Raw genomic sequence first — 26932 nt, 5'->3', positions numbered from 1 at the left:
GAGTGAAGTCAAGTGACAGAAGGAAGTCACAAAAGAATATATAAAGGATGATGCTGTTGATGTAACATCCATCGAGAGCCCAAATGCAGCAACGTGCTGTAGTGATGCACACATGTGCCAAAGCTATAAAGAAAGGCAGGGAGGTGATTGGGGTGGGGGAGGAGGGACATTCCACTGAGGAGGCCAACACAGGCCTTCAAAGGTCCCAGCTGTTACCTGCGGCAGTGGGTGGTACATGGGTGCTTGTTTTATTCATATGCTTTTAACCACATATGCTATGTACCACCCATTTCTGCATTCACAAAGGAGTTCACAATAGTCTTTTAAAGCATCAGAAACCCAGTAGAGGTTTTATAATGAAGTTTTGGTTATTACGACTCAGTAACAGCAAAGTTTTTGTTATTATAGTAGACTTTGAAATCTGTGATCTAAGGGTGCAGTAACTACCCCCAGTTCTTGGAGGGAAGGGGCAGAGTAAAAAGTAAATGTAAATACATAGTTCCTGAATAAAAAGAACCTCCTCCCAGTCAGGACCCAAGTGACTACAATACTTAGAAAACGTGCCTGCCATCACCTGCTCGAAGCTGCTATGTAGGACGTGCAGTGTCAGACGAACGGTGACTGTACTGAACTTGTGCCCATTTTAAAAATTGCTCGTCCCCCCTCGCATTTGCCTCTGAAACATTTTGATTGCTTAGAATGAAGATTCCTTTGGAAACATTTTTGAGATGCAAATTTAGAGAACATTTTTCTCTGTAAGACATTTAAGTGTGAACACTTGTTCTTGGACTTGGCATTTAGAGCGGACCAGGCAAGGGGGGTCCTTTTTCTATTTTGTTTGCTTCATTATCAGAACCACTGTTGACTGTGTAAGAAAGCCTGTCCTCTTATAACTTACTCTGAGTCGGTGTTTCATTACAAAACCCGAACACTCTCACGGATATTTATTTACCAGCAAGGGTTTAAACTTAACCCTGTTGAGTCACACAGCTGCCGAAGTTCATCTCGTTAAAGCCTTGCTTGATTCGGTCTCTATTCAAATTAAAGCAAGTGATTGGATTTTGGCATTTACTGGGAATGAATTTACTTTCTGTAGTCCCTAATTTGATCATGACAATTTTATAAAATCATTTTAGAGAATTATAAAATACCTATTACATTGTTCAATTCACCACATGTCATGGCTGGCAGAGGCTCAGGTAATTGAGATGCTTGTAATTTTCTAAATGGTATTATGCTTTTAAACTCTCCCCTAGGGTCCAAATCCACATTAACTAACTGACAAAAAATTCGAGATAATTTTATTCAAGGGAACACAAAAGGGCAGGATTGTGGCAGGCATAATAAAACATCCCTTAAATAAACGGATCTCAGATGCCTGAAGCGCAGGCTCAAATAGGCCAAGTACTACTCAATGAAGGCCAGTTTAACCCCCACTAGTCCGTCTGCCATGACTTAGAGGCTAGTGCAAGAAATACCATCTGATTGTGTAGCGAGGAGACCTTACTCATGTTCTATGGGAGGGAGAACCTTGAACTCTCTGCGCATGCGTGCCTGCACACTTGCTCTCGAGCGTTCTCCCAAAAGTGAGAAACAGATCTCTTATCAATAATTCTGAGATGGAAATGGTCCATTTATACCCCTTTAAAATTTGGGGGATTAGCTCACTTCATGACCCTCTCCAAATTGCCAAAGAAGACATGATGCTGAAGAGAGTTTCAGGATGGTCCCTTAACTGTGGAGAAATTAGAAATACCTGTACTACTCTTTTCAGGAAAGCAGCAGTGAGTGCTTCTCTACCTGGGTTACATTTTAGAATCACCCGGGAAGGCTGTGAAGACCCCCAGGCCCAGGGTACACCTCAGGCCAATTGCACCTCTGGGGGTTCTAATTTCTTAGGTGAGTCCAGTGAGTGTCAGGGTTGAGAAGGACTGTGACAGAGGCACTTGGAAGTGACATAAATGTCCTGACAGCAACAAGAGATAACATTGTCCCATTATGTATTGATATTATACAATGGGAGAATGGAAATTGACAATGAATTTTATTGGCTGGTTCGCTTGGTGTCTTAACTAATTTATAATTGCAAGTTTGTAGTTGCTAGCTCAGGAGCAAACATTCACTCCATTCAAGCCATTCAGGTAAAAAGTTATTCACCCGTTGGTGAGGCTTATGTATCCCAAAGAATACAGTTTTGGGGGAAGAGGACTCCAACATACGAAATTAGTCACTGAAATTGGCACCCAGTCGAATTCAAAAAGTGTTAGGCAAATCCATTTGCACCTTTAGGACAAAAGCCATTATTTGGCACTTACAAAACGTGGCAAGTCTGAAAACAGAGCAGGACACTTCTACCTGTAGTTGAAGTCCTTTTCAATACAACAGGGCAGGATCTGTTGGAAGAAAGCAGGTCGTCATGGATTCAAACATCTTTATACCCTCCAGAGATGGATTATCAGAAAACATTGAGCATCTTCTTTTTCCAACATGATATTAAAAATATTTTCAAACATACAGAAAAGTTGAAAGAATTGGATGCAAACACCCATATCCTCATGGCCAGCAGCAGGGGTCGGCAGACTTTTTTGGAAAAGGACAGAGAGTCGGTATTTTAGGCTTTGTGAGCCAAGGGACAAAATCGAGCAGCTCTTCTCACTAAAAGGCTAGGAGTCTTGTTTACATGTTACATATAAAAATGTTGAAAGCACTCTTAGCATGCGGGTCATATAAAAATAGGCAGTGGGCTGCATTTGGCCCGTAGGCCTGACCTAAAGCTCCATTGACATTTTGTTCTATGTGCTTTGTCTCCATCTGGAACATCTTTCAATAGTCAGAAATTAACAGTTACAATCAATAGCTACATGTCTCTTTTCAACACAACAGAGGGTAACGTGAAAAGGATAAATAAAACGAGACTCTGATAATTACTTATTCGGCCTTCATTATGATCTTACTACTCTAGGAATAATTAAGATTTACTCTGCATTGTTTCACATTTCCATTAATATAATTTAAAATTATATATTAATATAAATTGTGTTAATGTAAAATTATAGTTAATCAAATCTCTTTCATATGATTTAGTGACTCTAAGCTTGAGAACTGCCTCTCAGGGGAATTAGTTCTTTCCCAGCTGTGGCATCAAAGCAGCTCAAGCCTCCTTGTTCTCCGTCCTGTGTTGCAGATAAAGACCATTCTGAGTGGCTTTATCATCAGGGGCTACTTGGGCAAGTGGACTCTGCTGATAAAGACTGTCACCCTGGTGCTGGTGGTGTCCTCGGGCCTGAGCCTTGGAAAGGAAGGGCCGCTGGTGCATGTGGCTTGTTGCTGTGGTAACTTCTTCAGCAGCCTCTTCTCCAAGTACAGCAAGAACGAGGGCAAGAGGCGTGAGGTGAGCCCAGCTTCTGTCTTCTGCAAGGTGGCCCCTGCAGCCCCTCCCCTGCCCATGCCTGTTTTCATGAAAGGTCTTGGACTATATAAAATGCTTTGCCTTGCAGGTACTTTCTGCTGCAGCTGCGGCCGGAGTCTCCGTTGCCTTTGGTGCTCCAATTGGGGGTGTGCTTTTCAGTCTAGAAGAGGTGAGCATGGGAGGCTGAGGGGTATGTGGGTGGTTAGCTTAGCAGGCCTGCGTCTAAAGCCTTCTGAGGACTAGACTCAAAACAGCATTGACATGATTCCTGCAGCTCATTAAGGAGCCGTGATTTTCCCCACTAAATATCTGTTTTCAAGAATTGTTTGAAAAAATTGCCAACATAATTTTTTTTTTTTTTTGGAAAACTTGCAGTATCCTCTTTCTTATGACCAAATTAATTAAGCATTTGTTTTTGGCAACCGCAAAGATCTCTTCCATGGGTCAGCAAATGTTTTTTGTAAAGGGTCAGATAGTAAATATTTTAGGGTTCGCAGGTCTCCCTATCTCTGTCACAGCTGTTCAACCCTGCCACAGACAACATACATGTGACTTGGGCATGGCTGCATTCCCACACAACTTTCCCTATGAACTCTCAAGTTTGAGTTTTATACAATTTTCACATGTCACAAAATAATCCCCCTGAACCATTTAAAAATGTAAAATTTATTCTTAACTCATGTGGCATTTGGATACATTTGCTGGGCCAGGGTTTCCAACCCTTGGTCTATTCTGTTGTGTATAGAATCAAATTCAGAGGTTTATTTGCTTTTAGGAGGGTCTCTGTGCCATAAACAGAATTGTGATTAAATATTTTTATTTCTCTTAAAAATAAAACACCTTGACTAGTATCCATTTCACTTTTAGACATTGAGTCATAGAGTCCTTTAAATATCTCTGATGGTACCTTTGGGTCATAATTAAACCTCAACCGAAGAAGTGAGTATCACCGTCTCCGGCCCACCTTTAATTTTCTCCTTGTTTGTCCCAGGTCAGTTACTACTTTCCCTTGAAGACCTTGTGGAGGTCCTTTTTTGCAGCCCTGGTGGCGGCCTTCACGCTACGATCCATCAATCCCTTTGGGAACAGCCGCCTCGTTCTCTTTTATGTGGAGTATCACACGCCCTGGTACATGGCTGAGCTCTTCCCCTTCATCCTCCTGGGGGTCTTTGGGGGCTTGTGGGGAACCCTCTTTATCCGCTGCAACATCGCCTGGTGCAGGAGGCGCAAAACCACCAAGCTGGGGAAGTACCCAGTGCTGGAGGTCATTGTGGTGACTGCCATCACTGCCATCATTGCCTACCCTAACCCCTACACGCGCAAGAGCACAAGCGAGCTCATTTCGGAGCTGTTCAATGACTGCGGGGCCCTTGAGTCCTCCCAGCTCTGTGACTACATCAACGACCCCAATATGACCCGGCCTGTGGATGACATTCCTGACCGGCCGGCCGGGCTTGGGGTATACACGGCCATGTGGCAGCTGGCCCTGGCGCTGATCTTCAAAATCGTCATTACCATATTTACCTTTGGCATGAAGGTAAGTGAAGGGGAAGGAAGATGTGGTGGGGGCACCCATGTCCTTATGGGGATAGTACCCTATTTGCCAAAATGAAGTTGTGATGGGAGGAAAGGGAGATTGACCTTTATTGAATGTTGTGCTGGGCACTTGACATTGTTTTACTCAACCAGAAACTATGCTTTTGCTAAATAGCAATCATATTAAATAGGGGTTTTAATCACATTTTGCAAGTGAAAAAGCCAAGGTTCAGAGTACAACATTCCTATAGAGATGTATACAGCTTGGTGAACTTCCATGAGACACACACACCTGTGTAACCAGCACCCAGCACCGGGAGCAGAACATTGAGAATCCTTCAGAATCTCCATTGTTTTCCATTATCATTGCTTTCTGTGTGCTAACCTTTTTGTTTCTTTTTGAAAAGTCTAAGAAACCACGTATAGAGTTTCCATTGAGTGTACAATGGTCAAACACAAAGCTGAATTTTTGCCCTGAGAACAAGGTCGGATGGACTTTATTAAATGGCTCACTGTCTCTGATCCATCCTCTCCTAGCAAAGGGATTTATTTTTGTGTCTCAGGAAGACAGTAGCTGCATCTTCTGGTGCCTGCTGGGAAAAGTCGACTTTGAAGTTACAGGGGATTAAATGGCCGTGGGATAAGGGGCAATTCAGAAAGGAACAATTTTCTCTGGAATGTCCCGAATTCTAGAAATTATAGTCAGGGATCGAGACTCACCTAGAATGTGGATAAAGATCCACTTCCATCCTGAGATCAATGACAATCTGGGCTGGGCATAAAGGCAGGTCCCACTCAGCATCGCAGTCACATGCAGTCTTCATGTGTGTTCCATAGCACATGTCTGATCACTGGATAAATTAAAATGTATTTTCACATAGAAAAACAGAAAACACACGGTTACCAAGGTCTTTTAGTTCACATAGTCTATTTCTTTGCTATCTCTAACCTGCCTTGAAAATATTCACATATGTTTTGGAAAATAGACTCTGCCAGGAAGAGGGCACTGCCCCCTGCCCCCGACAGGTGTTTGGCCACAGTGTGTTCAAGAGGGCAGTAAACCATTGAAAGCTTTCTGGAAGATCCAGGCAGCTGCACTGCTGCTCTCAGCTTCTTTATTCTCCCTGCGAACGGTCGTAGGCCCTTCTTTTCCATTTTCATGCTGTGGCTTGACATTTAATTTTAAAAGCTAATTTGGAGGACACGCAAGGGGAGCAAGAAAGTGGTGAATATCTCAAATGACACATGCTTGCTTTGAATGCTGTTTGCAGTGGGGCTTATCATTCTTAATCCACGGCAGGCAAACCAGGCCAGCTTTTGAAGGCCTGGAAATGAAAGCGTAAAATTGCATTCTCTCCAAGTCATAGTAGGTAGGACTAAGTAGGAGCAATCACTTGTCCCACCTTTTGAGCTGACGTCCTTTGAAGTGTTGCACCTCCTTTGAGGGCTGAAGCAAAATGCAAGTGTGTTGAAGGGGTGTGGTGTGTGCTGGGGGTGGGGAGGTGGGAATTCAGACACCTTCCCTCATGCTTCTTTTCCGTGTGTGCTCCCTGGAGATCCCATCGGGCCTCTTCATCCCCAGCATGGCTGTGGGAGCCATGGCGGGCAGGATGGTGGGAATTGGCGTGGAGCAGCTGGCTTACCATCACCATGACTGGATCATCTTCCGGAATTGGTGCAGGCCTGGAGCGGACTGTGTCACCCCTGGACTTTATGCAATGGTGGGAGCGGCAGCCTGCCTAGGTACAGCCACAGGTGGGGTGAGGTGGGGGTGAGAGGTACAAGGAAAGGTGAGACAGACTGAGCACAAAGGCTGATCTTGGTTAGGGGACTGGCCATAAGGAAGACACAAGCACTTGCATTCTCAGGATAGGAGAGGTTGTGCTGCTGTGATGAGTGAACCCCTAAATCTCAATGGCTTAACACACCAAGGCTTATATCTGTGATAGGCAGTTGATCATTATTATTTGTGGATTCTGTAGCTGGGAATTTGTCTACTTGCTAAAATTTGTCTATAATCCCTAAATCAACACTTGGTGGGGCTTTGACAGTTGTTCTTGTACAGTCACAGAGCAGTGGCAAATTAGAGTTATCCAACACACGTTTGTCCCCAGCTGAGGCTGGCCAAGGTGAAGGTCTACCTGCTTGGTTCAGCTCTCAAACTGTACACAGATGTCCTTCTTGTGGTCTATTTAGTGCCATGTGTTTTTCATTTTTGTGCTTTTTGTTAATGATTTGCTATTTACAATGGCCTCCAAGCGTAGCGCTGAGGTGCTGTCTGGCGTTCCCAGTGCGAGAAGCCCAGTATGTACCTTAAGGTGAAAATATATATGCTGGAGAAGTTTCCTTCAGGCACGAATTACACAGTGCTGTTGGCTGTGCATTTAACGCTAATGAATCACTTACATATATTAAATAAGATGTTTCTGAAGAAAGACACACATAAAATAAGGTTTTGTATTGATTTGGACAAAAATGTTGTGACCAGAGGCTCACAGAAACCTAACTTTAAGTTTCCTCTAAGGCAGTGATTCAGAATTTGCTAATTCAGTGTTTGTGGTGACTTGATAGCTCACAACTACTGTGAATAATGAGAATCAACGTGTGTGTGTGTGTGTGTGTGTGTGTGTGTGTGTGTGTGAGTTAGCAGAGGATTTCTCTCCAGTTAGTCATCATTCAGGGACCAGGCTGATGGAGTCTCTACTATCTGGCTGCTGTACCATCTAGAATAGTGGTTCTCAACTTGGGGCAACTGTACCTCTCAGGAACACTGGACAATAGAGGAGACATTTTTGGCTGTCACACCTGGGGGTGGAGCTACTATTTGCATCTAGTGGGCGGGGGTTATGTATGCTGCTAAACATCCTATAGTGCACAGAACAGCCCCCACAACAAAGAATGATCCAATCTCAAATTTTCCTAGTGGTGAGGTCAAGAAACGCCAGTTTAAGCTCATTGGAAGATTAGGAGTTGGTATGGATTCTCCCTTTGCATACCACAGGACACAAGGGTGAGTCCCTCTCCTGTCTGTAGCCCCTAAGAGTCTCTACAGTTTTCCAGCTTATCAGGTCCCAGAAGAGAGCCATACTTGCTGAGTCAGAAACCTGCATAGCCCACATAGGACCCACTGACCACAAAGTAAGGTGTGTGGTCCTAGGTGACTGGAGAACCAAGCTGTCCCTCACTGCAGAAGAGCCCTCCAGTCAGATGTGACTCATGGCTCCCTGATGTGAGGGTGCATTTAACAGAGCCTGGCATCAGTTCCAGAGGTCTGTGCATGGGCGACATGTAGAACTGTCTCCTTAGAACAGACAAGCTTGGACTGTCTCCTTAGAAACTCCCCTGTCAGGAGAATTTACAGCCAACTTGTCAGTTTCCACAACTCTTGCCCTCCTGAGTATCGGGTTGATTTTCAGAATTTCGCTCCTCTCTTTATGTACAGGTGGAGTTACCAGGATGACAGTGTCATTGGTGGTCATCATGTTTGAATTAACAGGTGGTCTAGAGTACATTGTACCCCTGATGGCGGCAGCTGTGACCAGCAAATGGGTGGCTGATGCGTTTGGGAAAGAAGGCATCTACGAGGCACACATCCACTTAAATGGGTACCCATTTCTGGATGTGAAGGATGAGTTCACTCACCGCACACTGGCCACTGATGTCATGCGGCCCCGGCGGGGAGAGCCGCCGCTGTCTGTGCTCACCCAGGACAGCATGACCGTGGAGGATGTGGAGACGCTCATCAAAGAGACCGACTACAATGGCTTCCCTGTGGTGGTCTCCAGGGACTCCGAGCGCCTCATTGGATTTGCCCAGAGGAGGGAGCTGATTCTTGCAATAAGTGAGTAAAGAGAGGGAAAAGCTCATGTGCTACTAAGAGACAAATGACAGCCTTTGTACCCCTCACATTCTCAGAGGGTGGAGAGAATGTACAAAGGTCAGAGGGCTTTAAGCCAGGGGGTCCCACACTTGAACATATGTTTGTGTCACCTGGGAATCTGGTTGAAGTGCAGATTCTGATTCAGAGATCTGTGATGGGGCCCAAGGCTCTGCATTTCTCCCAAGCTCCCCATTAATTCTATGATGCTGGTTCCCATGTCACACTGTGAGGAGCAGTGTCTTGGTAGGGCATGCTTAGCTGGAAGATGACCGCCATGTTTGCAAGCAGCTATCTGGGCCCCAGTCCTGCTAGGAGGCAAGCAGTAGCTACCTTTTAGGGAACTCCTTGTTGAGCAAAGCTGAGAAGGAAGCAATGGAAAAGTGGGGCTGGCTCAAGCTGAGTTGCTCTCAGATAGACTTTCAGGCAGGCTAACTACTGAGGTCGTGAGTTCTTTGCCTTGGGGGCCTTTCTCTGCTCAATATAAGCCTTTCACTTCACTTTATGACATTATGTCCCATTCTACCAGTTTGAGGCCCACGTGGGTTAAGGAGCAGAGGTCATGTCAGCTCTGTGTGATGCTTTTCCTCCTCATGGGATAACTGAAATCAGCTGGGCTGAGGGGCAGACTGTTGAGTTGGGAGAGAAGAGAGGGGACAAAGCCCAGGTGGGATGTCCCGAAGACAGAGAAGCAAGCCTGCTGGCCCCATCAGCCTAGCAGTGACTGCATTAGAAGGGGAGCAGGAGGAGGAGGGTTCCTAAGATCAAAGCCTGGGTGTGAGTGTTTGGAGGACCCGGGCAGGGCGCTCGCTCCATTGGAGTTCCAGCGGACCTCCTGATGCAATGGGGCAGGGAGTGGCCGAGCATGTCTGCAGCACATGGCAAACACAAATGCCATCCTGTTCACATCTCTGCCCCATGACCTGTGCACCATCCCAGCATCTCACCATAGGCTGGGGACCGTGATATGGCTCAGGTGTGCAGTTGATGATTCTACTATATATTTTTCATCTTTTAGAGTGTTTATGAAGTTTGCCAGTGGGACTCACCTGGGTATGATGGCAGAATGCCCCACTGGACAACTCTTCACTTTTCCCTATCCTTTGTTAACTATCTCTTAGGCTCTCCCTTTGAATTCCCAGATCTCTTCACATGTTAAATAGCTTTGGAGATATCGTTAAAGTGTGTTCATCAAAGGCTTTATAAAAATAACTGTAGATAAGCTATATCCTCTAATTTTAGGTGTTGCTCAAATATATTTACCTCTCCCAAACCAACAACTGATTGTCTGTTTTAGACACAATAGCGGATTTGTGCTTAAGTGTTCAGGGAGGCTTCTCTTATTGGTCCTATTGCTTAATAGGCAGGTGCCTTTAGGCATAAATATCACCTTATAAAAAAACAAAAACTTTTAAAAAGCTGTATAAGGATTGGGTTTGTTTTTAAAACAATGTAATCAGCAATGTTTAAAAAACTATATTCAATCCCTAAAATCCTTTAAGCAAAGGTTGAAATTTAAAAAATACAGTAATAAATGTCACAGAATCCATTACCTGTTGTGTAGCTCCAGGCACACCTGCTAAGAGACAGTTTACTAATTTTACTGAAAGCCATTACTGTAATCAAGTGGGAAGCAGCAATTGTCATCAACTGGTTAGAGAAGAAATTTAAGCCTGCCAACCGAGTTCTCCCCTAAAAGCTATGTTTGGTATGTCTGAAGAGGCAACACACAGTGTAAATAATACCTATGTGCTTTCAATCAGACCAAGGATAGTATAGAAGCTGCTATTTACATGGTTTGTGGAAAGGCAAGGAGTGTTTCACTCTGAGCAATCAGAAAAGCTGTTTTCCTGGTCTGTGGAAATAGAAGACTCCCTGTATTCTGGTGGAGAAATTCATGACCTATATTTGCAGAATTATATACCCTTTTGTGAATATGGAAATATGACATTAACATTTAGCAAGTAATGATTCCTTGCCAATTCCACTTTCAGGGGAATTAGGAGCAAAGATTATAGATAGATAGATCTGAGATTGTTTGGATAAGAAAAGAATGTTAAATAAGGCAAATAAGGATTTTTCTTACAGGTCATGTTAAAAATTAAAAATTGTAGCAACTGCTCATGTGATACTGAAAATGTGTTGTTATCTTCAGTCCCCCTCTGGAATGCCAAACCATGGCCATTGTCTTTGTTAGAGATCGATTCATTGGCACTGTCCAGGAAGTGCGACCCTCTTCACCATCTCACACTAGCACATGGGGCCACATGTGACCCCTGTTCAAATTCCTGGTAAATGGGACTTTACCCCTTGGTGCCATTTGCAAATATGAGGCTCTTTCCATGCTCAGCAGGACTCAGGCTCATACAAGTCTTGAGTTCTGCAATTAAGCGAGGTTGGGTTGAAAGAGGACTCAGTGGGAAGCCACAAAAATGATTAAAGGGATGGAAAGTTAGAGTTATGGGCAAGAGTTAAGGGAACTCTGATTTCCTTTTTTTTTTTGTCTGGTGGATGATTTAATGATGATTCTCCAGCATGTGGATGATGCTTACTTGCAGAAAGGGATCTACGTCCAGGACTGAATAAGAAGATGTGCCAGATCTGTTGGATGGCTGTTTAGGACTAAAGAAGTTTCTTCCTGGGAGAACAGTGGTGGTGTCTGCTTCTTTCTTCTGGGGACTAAAATGTATATACTGAGTGACTGCTCCATGCCTTAGTAAATTGTAACATCATACAATAATCTGCTTCTTCTAAATAGTTTTTACTGTGCTATCACATCATCTTTGTAATGACCACCACTATAGTTGCTTTCTATTTTCCATTTTAATATGTTCTTGTTAATTACATCTGTTTTTATGGAAGCATTTTTAATGAGGAGCATGATAGAGTATTACTACCCTAAAAACATAGTTACTGTAAAGTAGAGTTTCTCAACCTTAACTGGTGATATTTGGGGTTGGATCATTCTTTATTGAGAGGGGTTGTCCTGTATACTGTAGGGTGCTGAGCAAACTCCCTGCTTTCTACCCAGTAGATGCCAATAGGAAGCCCATCCCCCAGTTATGACAACCAAAAGTGACTCCAGATATTACTAAATGTCCCTGGAGGGTGTGGAAAATTGCTCCCAATCAAGAACCATTGCTCCAAAGCCACTGTGGTAGGTTACTGAATATGTGACTGTTTCTAGTCTTTTAAAAGTTCTTGGCCTATCACAGTTTGTGAAATTCACTTTATCAACACTTCCTTTTTTTTAAAGTTTATTTTATTGATTATGTTGTTACAGTAGTCCCATTTTTTTCCCTTTGCTTCCCTTCACCCAGTACCCCCCTTCCCTTCAGCAATCCCACCCCCCTTAGTTCATGTCCATGGGTTGTGCATATAAGTTCTTTGACTTCACCCTTTCCTATGTTATTCTTAACTCCCCTCTGCCTATTTTGTACCAACTGATTATGCTTCTTAATCCCTGCACCATTTCCCCATTTCTCCCCCTCTCCCTCCCAGCTGATAACCCTCCAAATGATCCCCATACCTTGATTCTGTTCCTAGTCTGGTTTGCTTCATTGGAGTTTGTCTTTATTTTTTAGATTCAGTTGTTGGTAGTTGTGAGTTTGTTGTCATTTTACCTATTTTTAAAAAAATAATTTATTTGTTTGTTTATTTTTAGAGAGAGGGGAAAGGAGAAAGAGAGGGAGAGAAACATCACTGTGAGGTTGCCTCTCACTCGCGCCCCCAACGGGGGACCTGGCGTGCAACCTAGTCATGTGCCCTGAGTGGGAATTGAACCAGCGACACTTGGCTCCCAGGCCGACGCTCAATCCACTGAGCCACAGCAGCCACGGCTGTTGTCATTTTAATGTTCATCGTTTTGATCTTCTTTTTCTTAAATAAACCCCTTTAACATTTTATATAATAATAACTTGGTGATGATGAGCTCCTTTAGCTTTAGCTTGTCTGGGAAGTACTTTATCTGCCCTTCCATTCTAAATGATAGCTGTGCTGGATAGAGTAATCTTGGTTGTAGGTCCTTGCTTTTCCTCACATTGAATACTTCTTGCCAGTCTCTTCTTGCCTGCAAAGTTTCTTTTGAGAAATCAGCTGATAGTCTTATAGGCACCCCTTTGTAGGTAACTCTCTGCTTTTCTCTTGTGGCTTTTAAGAGTCTCTCCTTATCTTGAACCTTTGCCATTTTAATGATTATGTGTCGTGGTGTGGTCCTCTTTGGGTCTAGCTTGTTTGGGACTCTCTGTGCTTCCTGGACTTGTATGTCTATTTCATTCTCCAAATTTGGGAAGTTCTCCTTCATTATTTTTTCACACAAGCTTTCAATTTCTTGCTCTTCCTCTTCTCCTTCTGACACCCCTATGGTTCGGATGTTGGCACATTTAAAGTTGTCACAGAGGTTCCTAAGCCTCCCCTCATTTTTTTCAATTCTTGTTTCTTCATTCTGTACTGGTTGACTGTTTATTTCTCCCTTATGTTTCAAATAATCGATTTGAGCCCCAGTTTCCTTTGCTTCACCATTGGTTTTGTGTGGATTTTCCTTTGTTTCATTTAGCATAGCCTTTACTTCTTTCCTTATGCATTTGCCATACTTAAGCATATCTGTCAAGCCTATGAGCATCTTTATCACCAATGTTTTGAACTCTACATCTGTTAGGTTGGCTATCTCTTTGTCTGTTAGGTTGGCTATCTCCTCATCACTTAGTTTTCTCACTGGAACCTTGATCTGTTCCTTCCTTTGGGTCATACTTCTCTGTCTCCTCATCTTGACAGGCTCCCGTGTTTGTTTACATCTGTGTCTTAGGTAGAGCTGTCGCACTTATTAAGTTGTAAGGGGCAGAGCCTTAGGTATTTGTCAGTACAGGGTGACCTGTTTCACCACGTGTGGCACTATATGTGGGAGAGGGATCTGAGAGGGAACAATTCCACTTGCTCAGTACTTGCCCCTTTTCCAGGCACTTCTCCTGCTTCCTGTATGGGACTGGCACCCCTCTAGCTGTTGCCCTGACTGTTGTTCCCAGAGTTGGTGGGTCTGCAGACATTCTTGAATCATGGGGGACCTTTAAACAAGCAGACTCTACTGAGAGACCGGCAGTTTCTTACTCTGCCCCAACCCCCACTGGTTTGCACAGTCAGAAGCAATGAGGCTTTATTTTCCCTGGCGCTGGAACTGTGAGCTGTGCGGTCTGGTCTGGTGCTGGGAGCGCTCCCCATGTGTCCCTCCTGACTTCTTAAAACATGTGACTGCGCTTTCTGCCAGCCTGCCGCTGCCTCCATTGTTGCTGCCACCACACCACGTCCTTTCTGCCCCAGCTCCACCCCTCCTACCTGTCTGGATGAGTATTCCTTTTTTATATCTTTGTTTGTTGGACTTCCATGCAGCTCGATTTTCTAGAACTTCTGATTGTCTCTAGTTTTGGGGTAGTTGTATTCCTTCTTAGTTGAGGGAGATGCAGCGTGTCTGTCTAGGCCTCCGTCTTTGCCAGAAGTTCATCAACACTTTCTTAATTACCCTCTCTGCACCTGGCATTGTGATCATATTGCTGTTAGAAAGTGGAATGTCAAATTGAATGACCTTAGCAGATGCTCCTAAAATGTACATCATTTTTCAGAAGCTGTGACCATTAGTACTAGTTCTGGTCGAATGTACAATAAGCTTCCTTATTAAAAACAGTTTAACTACTTTATTTGAGAAAGAATTAAAAATGAAGTTTACTACATTTTTAAAAGTAAAAGTAGTACATACTTAGAGAATATTGGAAAAGTCAGAAGTAAAAGAGCAAATAGAAAAAGGCCTCCACGTTCTCAATGCCATAGAACGCCGGGTTAATATTTGGTGCACTTCCTTCTTGTCTTTTACACATGCAAACATTGGGCGTTTTGGGGGGAGTTGTTTTCTAATATAGGCCCCAGAAATGTTTGTGGCGTGAGAGTCTCTTCTCTTATAGTGCTGGATCTCCCCCTGGGAGAGGAGTCAGTGTATCCTTTCACACAAAAAATATTTCTGTGTATCCACCACGTGCCCTCACAGTCCTAGGAGCTAGAGTTGAGGGGTGACAGCAGCCAGTCTCTGCCCTCAGTTAACTTACACGTTAGAGTTTTTTGCAGGCATTTTGGTGAGTGATGAAGATTTCTTGCCCAAATTGGTTCAGCCTAGTGGAGAGGTGCACAGAGCTTTCTTGCTGGTTCTTGTTCTGTTCACCAGCTTTTGGCCTGTGCATAGCACCTCCACCCCAGAGTTCCATTTGTGGTTGAATCATATTCCATTTGATGTAACTAGATTTATTTTTAGCGAGAGGGGAAAGGAGGGAGAAAGAAACAGAAACATCAGTCGGTTGTCTCTTGCATGCCCCCAGCTGGAGATCCAGCCTGCAACGTAGGCACATACCCTGACCAGAATTGAACCCTCAGCCTCTCAGTTTGCAGGCCAGTGCTCAATCCACTGAGCACCACCAGCCAGGGTGATGTAACTAGATTTAACCTGACCCAAATAATGTGCAGGCATTTTCCCAGCAGGCCCTCTGTTCGTCTTTTAAACAGAGACCCTTTTTCCAACTCCGCCTGACCCTGAATGCTGCCAGTTCTCCATTAGAGTACTCTACTGCAGTTAATGGCCTTAGAGCAGGCAGTTCAAACAATATAGGTGAATTGTACTCTTTGAGAAAGCAAGAACTGTATTACAGAAACCAGGATTCATTTTAAGGCAAGCCTCGCCGTACATTTTTCCTAACCTTTTCCCATGAACCAAAAGAAAGATTAAAATTCCAACAGAAGGAAAATTGCCTTGGAGAAAAATCTTGAGACCAATGGATTTGTTTCATGTGTGACTTAAAATAGCCTAGGTTTCTAGTACTGCATAAAACTGTATTCTAATGAGTTCCTGTTACCCTACTTTTCTTCAGCTTTCTTTCACATGGCCTTGCCTATAGATAGAAATAGGCTGATTGTTACCATAACAGTTTTACTATATTTCTTTGAGAAATCCTCAAAATGGCCCATTTTTATAAAAGGAGATCCAAGGGGAGGGAGATGCGGCTTTTTTAGGGGTATTTCTTTGGTCCCAAGGGTCATATTTGGGATTGAGCTGCATTTCTGGGCTGTGAGCCTAGGATAGCCCTATTAATTTCCTGTTCCTTTCAGGACTCAAAATGCCATTTGGGCCAACTGTAAGTGAGTTTGTAAAAGAAACAACAACAGTGGATTAAGGTCACTGGGCAGCTAAAGGAGGCTTCTTGTCACATCAAACTTCAGCCCATGGTATGAGGTGAAGAAGTGTTAGGAAGGCAAGGGTGGAGGACTCTGGGCTTTCTTGGTGCCCTGGGGTCCGGGGGAAGCAATGCATTCCCCAAAGGAGCCATCCTCATCAGGCCCAAGTTTTAAGGCTTTGGCAGTGAACGGTTGGGCCACAGCAGGGGAACCCTTGCCCAGCAGTAGCTGGTTCCACAGATGTGTGGCTGAAGTCCCTCATTAAGGATGTGGAGTTTGCCTCTGAACCCCTTTTCTGTGGGAATCTAGGATGCGGGGGGGAGGGAGGATATGTGTTCCTGGGGGGCTGGGTTTGGGGCAGTGGCTAGGCAAGTGATTTTGATGTGGTTCATGCTCTTGCTCACCCATTCTAGAGAATGCCAGACAGAGACAGGAGGGCATCGTGAGCAATTCCATCATGTATTTCACGGAGGAGCCCCCCGAGCTGCCTGCCAACAGCCCCCAACCCCTGAAGCTGCGCCGTGTCCTGAACCTCAGCCCTTTCACAGTCACGGACCACACGCCCATGGAGACGGTGGTGGACATCTTCCGGAAACTGGGGCTCCGGCAGTGCCTGGTGACGCGCAGCGGGTGAGTGGCTGGGCTGGTGTTGATGGAATGTGTGCTGTGGCCAGGCTCGGGAGAAGAAGATGAATGAGACGTAGTCTCAGTCGTTAGGGCACTCTAGGAGCAGCACTTGGCAGAGGGTGGCAGTATGTTGTGGTGGGTGTATTGAGAAGAAAATGACAGGGAGCTGTGGGAACTTAGCACAGGGGCTAATGCAGCCCGGAGAGGTGGGAGAAGCTTCCAGGTGGGGCTGCTGTCTGGCCTGAGGCTGCAGGTTGAGCCAAAAAGAGGAGGAGGCAAAGGAGGGGACTTCAGGCTACTTTTCTACCACCCAGGTGACACCTGGCTCAGGGGGAACGAACAGCCTGTTCTGCTGTAAGGTGACTTATACATTCCTCACAAACATAGCACTGATCATATGCAAAAATGAGCAATGAAAACCACAGGGCTTGTGGGGAAAAAATAAGAGTTAGGGGAACAATACTCAAAAACTTTATCAGTGACACATTAAAAAAAGAGAGATGGGAAGGTAATAAAAATGGTAGTGCCATTTTAGACATGTTAAATGATTAACAAATATATCATTATGACAATAAATATGTCACTTTGCCTTGAGAGAACGCCGGGGTTGGCTTGTGGACCTGAGTGTTAAGAGGGCCATGGCTCCCGAGCCTTTTGTGTGTTCCTTTGCACTGGGGCTCAGCTGCGCTCTCCTGGAGTTCCTCATGGATGAAATCACCAGAAGCAAATGTAAAGTTCATATTATGCTCAGCTTGTTCCCTAATTTACAGCAAGTCCATGGTGGTCCCATGGTATTCTCTCTGCAGCAACAATATTCCATTTGCTTTGTGTTCTGGAAACCAGGCCAGCAGCACTGCAAAGATCTAAGGGTCATGATAGCATGAGAGGTGAAGGGCCCCAAGGGCTATTCTTTGGGCTCAGAGGTGTACCCCAAACTCCATGGCCTCTGAAGCTCGGTAGGAGGAAGAGGTTGGCTCCATCAGGGTACACTGGAACGTCTGGTTGTCTGCCCAGTTCACTCCTTTAGGCTGGGGGTAGGAGGTATGGGGTATGGGTTGTGGAGACATTGGTCCCCAAAGTATAGTTTAGGCCTTTATAGACTCCAGAGTCTTTGTTCCCTGATGTAGTTTACGTTTCCAGAGCCAGCACACTCCAGTTTAAGCCAGAACTTCTCAACATAGCTGATTTTGCCCCCCTTCCTGCCTCAGAGAGTTTGGTTGCCACAACCGGGGGGAGAGGATGCTGCTGGAATCTAATGGGTAGAGGTCAATGATGCTGCTCAACACACTACAATGCACAGGACAGACCCCATCGCAACAAAGAATCTTCATGGCCAAAATGCCACTAGTATTGCAATTTAGTGACCCTGGACTGGATGGATGCCAGAGCATAGCCAAGTGAGCAGTCATTTCTCTGCAAGGGGTTGGATTTGCACACTGACCCAGAGAACTCCTAGTCAATAGGACAGGTGTCTTCCTAGCTCTGATAGCAGCTTCTGGGGGGGATGGGGGGGATGTCTTGCATTTGGGAGGGACAATCAATATGGGACAAATAAAGAGATGTTTGAGGCTAGAGATTAGTTTTGCTGATTTTTAAAGAAACAGTGGTTCTCAAACTTGAGCATGCATCAGAATCCCTGAGGATTAAACCTCCAGGTGGGGCCCCAGAGTGGTGGACCCCAGAGTGCTGGGCCCCAGCGCAGGTCTGTTGGGGGGGGGGAGGGCAGAGAATGTATATTTTTAACAAGCCCTGAGGGGCTTCTGCTGGTCAGGAGATCCCACTTTGCAAACACTGAAGCGCATTTATGTATTGTACTCGAATTTCCAGCGCTTGGCATAAATATTACTGTGATCGCCCATGTCGTCTCAAGTGGATAGCAGTTTCTCTTTCCCTTTAAAATAATCATCCAATGTCAGCTATCATTGGAATTTCCAGTTCTGGCAGGAAATTCTGCCCCTAACACCGGCTCACACCTCACAAAGCCTCGTGAGGTTTTCCTGTGAAGATTTGGGTGCTGAAATCGGCTCCGAATGTTCCACGAGAAAACAAAATTGCCCTCTCTTGCTGTCTCTCGCTTGCTCTCGCTCTCGCTCTCCATATTTTAAACAAACACAGATGCTGATAAGTTAGTGCTGGTGAGGGGTCCTTGTGCGCGGGGCCTTTCATCTCCCTGGGCTTGCAGCCAGGGCAGGCATGTCTTAAGCCAGCGCGCATTTTTGATTATTCTGTCGCCGTGTGCCTTTCTTGCTTGCAGCCAAGAGCCCAGCTCATCCCGTTGACCTGCATCGTCTACAGGATTTCTTGGGGTCTGGGATCCAAGGAAGTTGTGAAACACACCAGAAACCAGAAAAGTCTTTGTCCCCAGAGCGCCGGAGTCTAGGAAGCCTACGGTGGTGAAGAGCGAACTTGGGTGGGATTTTCTGTATGTGGGACCTAGAGAGGACAAGCGAGCCAGGGGGATGGTGTCAGTTTTTTCCCAGTTCTGCTAGGTGGCCTCGGAGGAGCTCAGCTGCTTTAATCTGAATTATGTTCACAGTCATAGATCAGCCACTTATCAGTCACCAGATGCACTTCAACTGCTACCCAGAGGGCTGGAAGTACAAACTCTTGATTTAAATCAAATGGGACATCTCACGGCACTAATGAACCTTGCTGGATTTAATGTCGCCTCTTTCCAGGCGGATGTGCAGTGTTCTGCGGTCATTACCGTCGCGGGCCAGGGCACAGTTGATGCCTGCACCCAGGGCAGCTCCTGAATTCACATTTCCCCTGAACCATTGTAACCAGCTTGACTTTCAGACACGGTAGTTGCAGAGCTCAAAGGGGGACTTGTCAGGAGCGCTTCAGGCAAATGCCTGATGTTTGATGCTGTCTCCAGGGTAAAGATAAGGAAATAAAAACCAGGCTTTATAGATATTGGGGTGGTGGTGGTGGTGGTGGTGGTGTGTGTGTGTGTGTGTGTGTGTGTTTGCTGTAATAGTAGACTTCTCAGCACTTTGCAAACACTAACAAGTCATATTTTTTAAAAAGCAGCATTGGTTTAATCATCTTCCTGAGCATCTATTTGACTGAGAACCAGAGAAGGCTCAAAAAGTGTTTAAAAAACAAAGCCAAGGGGCTTGTCATCTACTAAGGGACATGCATAGAATCTAATCTAAGTGGTGTCACCCAGGTGCTCCAGAAGCGTGCGTCCCTGAAGCCAGGCTTTCGAGTAGAAAACAAATTTCAAAGAGAACAAAAGAGTGTTTTAAGCTGAGGGATTATCCATGAGGCAGCAATTGCCAGCAGGGGAACCGCTTCCCAGTGCATCTGGATACACCGTTTGGCGGTCCGCCTCTGCAGACCCGACTACTCACGCCTGCTCCAATTTCTGTTGTGACCACACTGTCTCAGTGCCGTGTTCTAATTATTTCATTTTTATTTTAAAGGGAGTTGAAGGCTGTTATGCACTGAATTATGTCATCCCCCCGATCACAAATTCTTTTCTAAAATATTTTATCTATTTATCTATCTATCTATCTATCTATCTATCTATCTATCTATCTATCTATCTATTTTTAGAGAGAGGGAAAGGGAGGGCAAGAGAGAAATTCAATGTGCAAGAGAAACATCCATCAGTTGCCTCCTGCATGCCCTAACTGGGGACCTGGCCCACAACTCAGGCATGTGCCCTGACTGGGAATTGAACCAGCAACTTTCGGTTCGCAGGTCAGGGCCACATCCCAAATTCTTATGTTGAAGCCCTATGTTTCAATGTGATTGTATTTGGAGATGGGGTCTTTAAGGAGATGATTAAGATTAAATGAGATCATGAATGGGGCCCTAATATGATAGGACTGGAGTCCTCATAAGAGGAAGAGACACTATGGATGCTCAAACAGAGAAAAGGGCCATGTGAGATCACAGCAAAAAGCAGATGTCTGCAAGCCAAGGGGAGAGGCCTTTGCAGAAACCAACCCTGTTGGCACCTTGATCTTGGCTTTCCAGGCTCTGGGATTATGAGAACCTATATTTCTTTTGTTTAAACCACCCAGCCTGTGGTGCTTTGTTATGGCAGCCCGAGCAGACTGAGTCAGGGCTCAGACTCAGCTTGGCAGATTTAGTAAACAGCATCTGGTTTTATGCGGCATCATCAGTTTGAATGCATTTTGATAAATTTCAGAAATGTATTAAAGTACCATGTGAACATGTTTAAAGTCAAATAGCTCTACACAGCTAGAATGAAAAAACAATTCCTGGCTTCATCCTTCTTCAATACCCCTCCTCCCTTCTGGCAAACCCTTTCCTCCAAGGGTTTTGTTTTCTTTAATTAATAGACTTTATTTCTTAGAGCAGTTTTAGGTTTACAGAAAAATTGAACAGAAAGTACAGAGTTCCCATATTCCCTCTCTTGTCCCTGCAGTTTCCCTTCTTGTTAACATCTTCACTGATGTATTATATTTGTTACCATTGATGAACCAATAGCAATATATTGCTATGAAAAGATTTGTAGTTGACATTAGTGAACTCTCGGTGTTGCATGTTCTATGGGTTTTGACAAATGGAGAGCAACATGTACCCACCATTATAGTATCACACACAGTAGTTTCACTGCCCTACACTTCCTCTGTGCTCTGCCTCTTCATCTGCCCTACTCCCACCTCCCCACAACCCCTGTCAACTGCTGGTCTTTTTACTGTCTCCCTAGCTTTGTATTTTCCAGAATGCCAGAGAATTGGAATCACACAGCTTTCTGAGACTGAGTTCTCTTAGCAACATGCATTGAAGATTCCTCCACATCTTTACTTGGCTCGATGGCTCATTCCTTTTTGGCACTGAACAATATTCTGTTGTCCGGATGTTTGTTTATCCATTTACCTACTAAAGGACACCTTGGTTGCTTCCAAGTGTTGGCAATTATGAATGAAACATACTAAGGACACTCTTTTTACATAACCACTGAACCACAATTACACAAAATTAATAATAATTCAATTTATCACTCAATATTTAGTTCATATAAAATTTCAATCCAGAATTCCTTCAAGGTTCATACATTGCATTTGGTTGTTTTGCCTCATTCATCTTTCATTTCAAATAGTTCCCTGCCTTTTTTTGTTTAATTGTGACATAGATTTTTTTTTGAAGACTTCAGACCAGTAGTTTCACATTCTGAATTTGTATGATTGCTTCCTCATGGTTTGATTTGGTTTAAGTAGTTTTTGGCAACATTTCAAAGTAGATGATGTCATAATGTCAGCTTTTCCGACTTTGTTGGTGATAAGCTCCATCACTTGGATGAGGTGGTGATGGCCGGAACCCTCACTTGCAAAGGGACATTTTTCTCTTTGTACGTAATCTGTGGAAGCTTTGAGACCATGTGAATTTTCTGTTTTCCAGCAACCATTTACCCATTGGTTTTGGAATCCATTGATAATTATTGACTGAACTAATTCTTACATTGGGGGTTGCAAAATGTTGGTTTCCTAATTCCATTCTGCTTTCTACATTTTTCCTCATTTTTTTGATTATCATGAGTGAGTCATGATGCTTTATTTCAGTGTCTTGTCATCCATATGTCATTATTCTTTTTTGCTTAGCATGTTTTTAAAGGCTCCTTTTGGCTGTTTTCCTCTCTCCTAAAGTTGTTCCTGTGAGATAATGTGGAAGAGTTAGTATCTGCTGTCCCCTCCAGTGTGAAAGAGGGGCAACTAACATAAGAAATCAATCATTTTTTAAGGTCCAGTGTGATCAGGGACAAAGAAGTCAGAATTCTGGCCTGACAATTTCACTAACCAGTGTGCACTTCACCAGATGTAACTGACTTAAATGCTGCTCTGAATACTTGAATTCTCTTTGAATATTTACTTTCTATTAGTAAGAGGTGTGTTGGCCTGATTTGGCTTTAATTAGACAAATGGCAGTGTGTTACAATTGTGTTTTCTGCTTTGTTTGTATATCATCATTTTACACAGATACAGAGAAGCTTGTCATTTTAATAGTTATACAGTATCCCAGCGTCAGACTGCCACAGTGCACTTCTCCATTCCCATTTTCTTGGATATGATGGAGATATGGTAAGCAGCACTTTGCGAACTGATTTGGCAATGAGACTTCTTTTCTCCAAAGAAGTTGTGTATATCACCATCTTTCAAGCCCTTCACTGTAACTAGAGGGCATGATTTATTCCATAAGGTGGTCATTTAAATATTTAATAAAAACAGACCTAGAATAAATACTCCAAAAATTCATATGGAACCAAAAAAAGTCCCTGAATAGCCAAAGCAATCTTGAGACAGAAGAGCACAGCAGGAGGAATCACAATACCAGGCATCAAACAATACTACAAAGCCACTGTGATCAAAACAGTCTGGTACTGGCATAAGAACAGACACATAGATCAGTGGAACAGAATAGAGAGTCCAGAAATAAACCCAGGTCTCAATGGTCAACTAATCTTTGATAAAGGAAGAAGGAACATAAAATGGAGTGAGAAGAGCCTCTTTAACAAATGGTGCTGGGAGAACTGGACAGGGACGTGCAAAAATATGAAACTAGACCACCAACTTACACCACACACGAGAATAAACTCAGGATGGATCAAAGACTTAAATGTAAGCCGTGACACCATAAAAGCCCTAGAGGAAAAGATAGGCAGGAAAATTTCAGATATCCCACGTAACAATATTTTCATAGGTACATCTCCAAAGCAAGAGAAATAAAGGGAAAACTAAACAAATGGGACTACATCAAACTAAAGAGTTTCTGCTCATCAAAAGAAAACATCAGCAAGATGAAAAGGAAACCAACCATATGGGAAAACATATTTGCCAATGACATCTCAGACAGGGGACTGATCTCCAAAATATATAAAGAGCTTATACGACTCAACACCAAGAAAACAAACAACCCAATTAAAAAATGGGCAAAGGACCTGAACAAACACTTCTCCGAAGAGGACATACAGAAGGTCCATAGACACATGAAAAAATGCTCAACATCACTAGCCATCAGGGAGATGCAAATAAAAACCACAATGAGATACCATTTTACACCAGTGAGAATGGCCATCATCAACAAATCAACAAACAACAAGTGCTGGCGAGGATGCGGAGAAACGGGAACCCTACTGCACTGCTGGTGGGAATGCAGACTGGTGCAGCCACTATGGAGAACAGTATGGTGTTTCCTCAAAAAACTAAAAATGGAACTGCCTTTTGAACCAGCGATTCCACTACTAGGATTATACCTGAAAAATTCTGAAACCTCAGTTCAAAAGAACTTATGCACCCCTATGTTCATAGCAGCCCTGTTTACAATAGCTAAGTGCTGGAAACAGCCTAAGTGCCCATCTGTAGATGAGTGGATCAAAAAACAGTGGTACATTTACACAATGGAATACTATGCAGCAGAGAGAAAGAAGGAACTCCTGCCATTTGCAACAACGTGGATGGAAGTAGTGAGAATTATGCTGAGTGAAATAAGCCAGGCAAAGAAAGAAAAATACCATATGATATCACCTAATACAGGAAACTAAAGAACAACACAAGCAAATGAACTAAATAGGACAAGGAGCAGAATAACAGTCAATAGGGAGGAGGTGGGGGAGAGAAGGGGGATAAGTAAGGGAAGGGTCTAGTCAAGGAACGTGTATAAATGACTCATGGACATGGACAATGGGGAGGGGTATGATTGCGGGAGAAGGGGTGGGCTGGGTGGGGGGGGAGCAATGTGGAAAAAATGGGACAACTGCAATTGAAAAACCAAAACATAAAATTAAAATAAAGAAATGCAAAAAAAAATTTAATAAAATCAAGAGCAAGGCAAGGGCTGTTGTGAATGGCTGTCCAAGTATTTACTGCATAATTCAGGGGGCACTATTTATATTGTAGTGTTCCCTGGAGTTTTGCAATGTACTCTCTAGGTGGCCCCACACAAGGGACCCTGATAGGTGGTATTGTTTTTATAGGTTGAAAACAATGGAATTTTGGAAGAGAAGGTAATTTATAAAAATGGTCCGAGATAAATGTCAAACTTTACCCTCCTAGTAAGATAGATTTAAAATAGAATCAATTGCTATACTTAAAATACCTTATACTTGGAATTTCTGAGGTGTGGGCAAGTTTTGACAATGGCTTTGATAAAACCCTTTTATTTCATTGATTATAATCTTGAAATTTAGGAGTATGTATTAGTCATCCCAAGTTTACTGCTGGAGTCAACAAGTTTGCAGTCTCAGTGGCCTGATATCTCAGCTTTACTTTCCCCCCATGTCAAATCCAGTGTGGGTGATAGCAGGTGTGGGCCCTAAAGACATAGTCATTCAAGGACCCAGGTCTTTGGATCTGGTGGCCCCTAAGTCAGAGTCCTTTACTGGCTACTCTGCCTCTGATTGGCAGATGAAGAGAGAGAGAGTGTGAGGAAATGTGTGGGCAAATTGGGAGGGGCATATCTTATGTCTACCCATACGCCGTTGGCCGGAGCCCACTCAGTTGGTTGTAGCCCACTGTAAGGGAAGCTGGGCAATGTTGTCTCTCCGTATGCCCAGGTGAAAAGTGAAGAAGGCACTGGTGTTTAGGAACAGGCATGAATCAGTACTGCAAGGTTGACCTCTTTTCTCTATTTTGTTTCTTCTCCAGGAGACTTCTTGGCATCATTACAAAAAAGGATGTTCTGAGACATATGGCGCAGATGGCAAACCAGGACCCTGAATCCATCATGTTTAATTAGAAACAAGATGGCAGTTATTATGAGAAAAATACAACTGTGTCATTTTAAAAGAAGTAAACAAATGATGTGTTATTATTCTAATGAACTATCCAAAAGCTTTGTTTGAAAGGAAGGGAAGAAGGATGAAACCTTTTGTTAAAAAAATACATCAATGAGTAGGCATTTTATAGCTTTAACCCCTAACGAGTTACAAATTGTGTTTGTTAATCACTTTACTAACTGCTATGGGGGCATGTGGGTGGGTGTAAATGATGTGGTTTGTACAGGGATATGGAACACAAATGCTGAATCCAGAAATGTTTGCCCTTCTGTTCAAGGCTGTTTGTGGAGCTTTGAGTCCATAAGGCGAAGGGGTATTGGTGTGTCAGTGTCCTTATTTATTGGTTCCCGAAGTTTTGCTGCTATGTTACTGAACCAGACTAAAGATATTTGCACTTTCTTTGTTGGAAAAGAGAAATAAATTAAATTTGAACGTAGTGAAAACTGCAAGTATGGGTTCACGCATGTCTATCCCATCTCTAGCTCCTGCTCTCAGTTTTATTTTTATTTTTATTTTTTTTTATTTTTTATTTTTTTGCTTATCCATCAGTTTGTGAACCAATATCAGGATCACCTGTTATGATGAGTATGAAGAATCCATTTCTCTATGCAAGTCCAGCATCTCCAGCATCTCCAGCATCTCGGGACTGCCCAGTGAACTATTGGAGTGTTTAGTGCTACACCGTATTCCATTCTATGCAAAGGCATTCATCCTTATTTTGAGAGTATACACATCCAACCACTGATCTGCATCCTCATTGCATTTACTTTATTTATTTATTGCTGTTGCCTGTGCATTCTTAAATATTGATCAGCACTTTGTGTGGGCCATATTCTATATGCTGCCAGCTTGCCATAAGTGTGCTTTAATTTCCAAATAACCTATACAAGAGTCAGAACAGGCTACCCAGTGTTACTACTTATTTTCCTTCTCAGATCTTATTAAATACGGCTGCAGAGAGGGTGAGGCATATGAGTTCTCAGTGGGAACTCCTCCAAATGGATTGCAAGAGAAATACTAAATTGATTCTAAATCTGTTCCATTCTCTTCTCTGTAGGATGCAAAATGCCCAGCTTTAATGTATAAGCATGCACTTTCATACCAGCAATCAAAGCACAGAAGGACAGAGTTAAATTCTAGACAGCCAATTTGTGCAATGGGCATCTTTGTATTGAACATAATGATGCATTTATTCTTTCAGTCAGGACTTCTGTCTTTCGTGGGGGAAGGAATTAAGCTGTGTTTTTTAGGTCCACTGTATGATCTATGTGAATAAGAGTTACCCTGTTTGCTCTTTCTCTTTAGTCTTTGTTCTCTTTTCCCTGCGTCGTCCTCATCCTTCTCAATGTCATCATTGGATATTGATGTATCAGGTGTGCATTTGACTGAAAATCATAGAAAACCCAATGAACAGCAATGAGCTGAATAGGAAACCTGGGATTGCGCACTCAGGACTGTCTCCATAATATCATCAAGGGTCCACAGTCTGGTATTTTTTCCCACCATCCTTTGCCCTTTGGCTTACTGT

At 43.6% G+C, this 26932-nt stretch overlaps 1 protein-coding gene across 2 annotated transcripts in view; it reads left to right on the top strand.

The window, feature by feature from the left end:
* Positions 1 to 25847, top strand: part of CLCN4 (Cl-/H+ antiporter 4) — a 56458-nt gene extending 30611 nt beyond the window's left edge. For both annotated transcript variants that reach the window (XM_090264463.1, XM_090264462.1), the window contains exons 7-13: positions 3185 to 3391; positions 3498 to 3578; positions 4401 to 4946; positions 6502 to 6688; positions 8388 to 8786; positions 16442 to 16658; positions 25274 to 25847. In XM_090264463.1, coding sequence (XP_090120589.1) covers positions 3185 to 3391; positions 3498 to 3578; positions 4401 to 4946; positions 6502 to 6688; positions 8388 to 8786; positions 16442 to 16658; positions 25274 to 25364 — 1728 coding nt within the window. In that variant the 3' untranslated portion in view covers positions 25365 to 25847. The remainder of the gene's footprint in view (positions 1 to 3184; positions 3392 to 3497; positions 3579 to 4400; positions 4947 to 6501; positions 6689 to 8387; positions 8787 to 16441; positions 16659 to 25273) is intronic.
* The last annotated feature ends 1085 nt before the right edge of the window (positions 25848 to 26932 follow it).

The sequence above is a fragment of the Furipterus horrens genome, unplaced genomic scaffold (assembly GCF_987537825.1).
Source record: "Furipterus horrens unplaced genomic scaffold, mFurHor1.1.pri manual_scaffold_17, whole genome shotgun sequence".
Lineage (NCBI taxonomy): Eukaryota > Metazoa > Chordata > Mammalia > Chiroptera > Furipteridae > Furipterus > Furipterus horrens.
The sequence above is the reverse complement of the archived record's forward strand: the minus strand, read 5'-3'. Positions and strand labels throughout refer to the sequence as shown.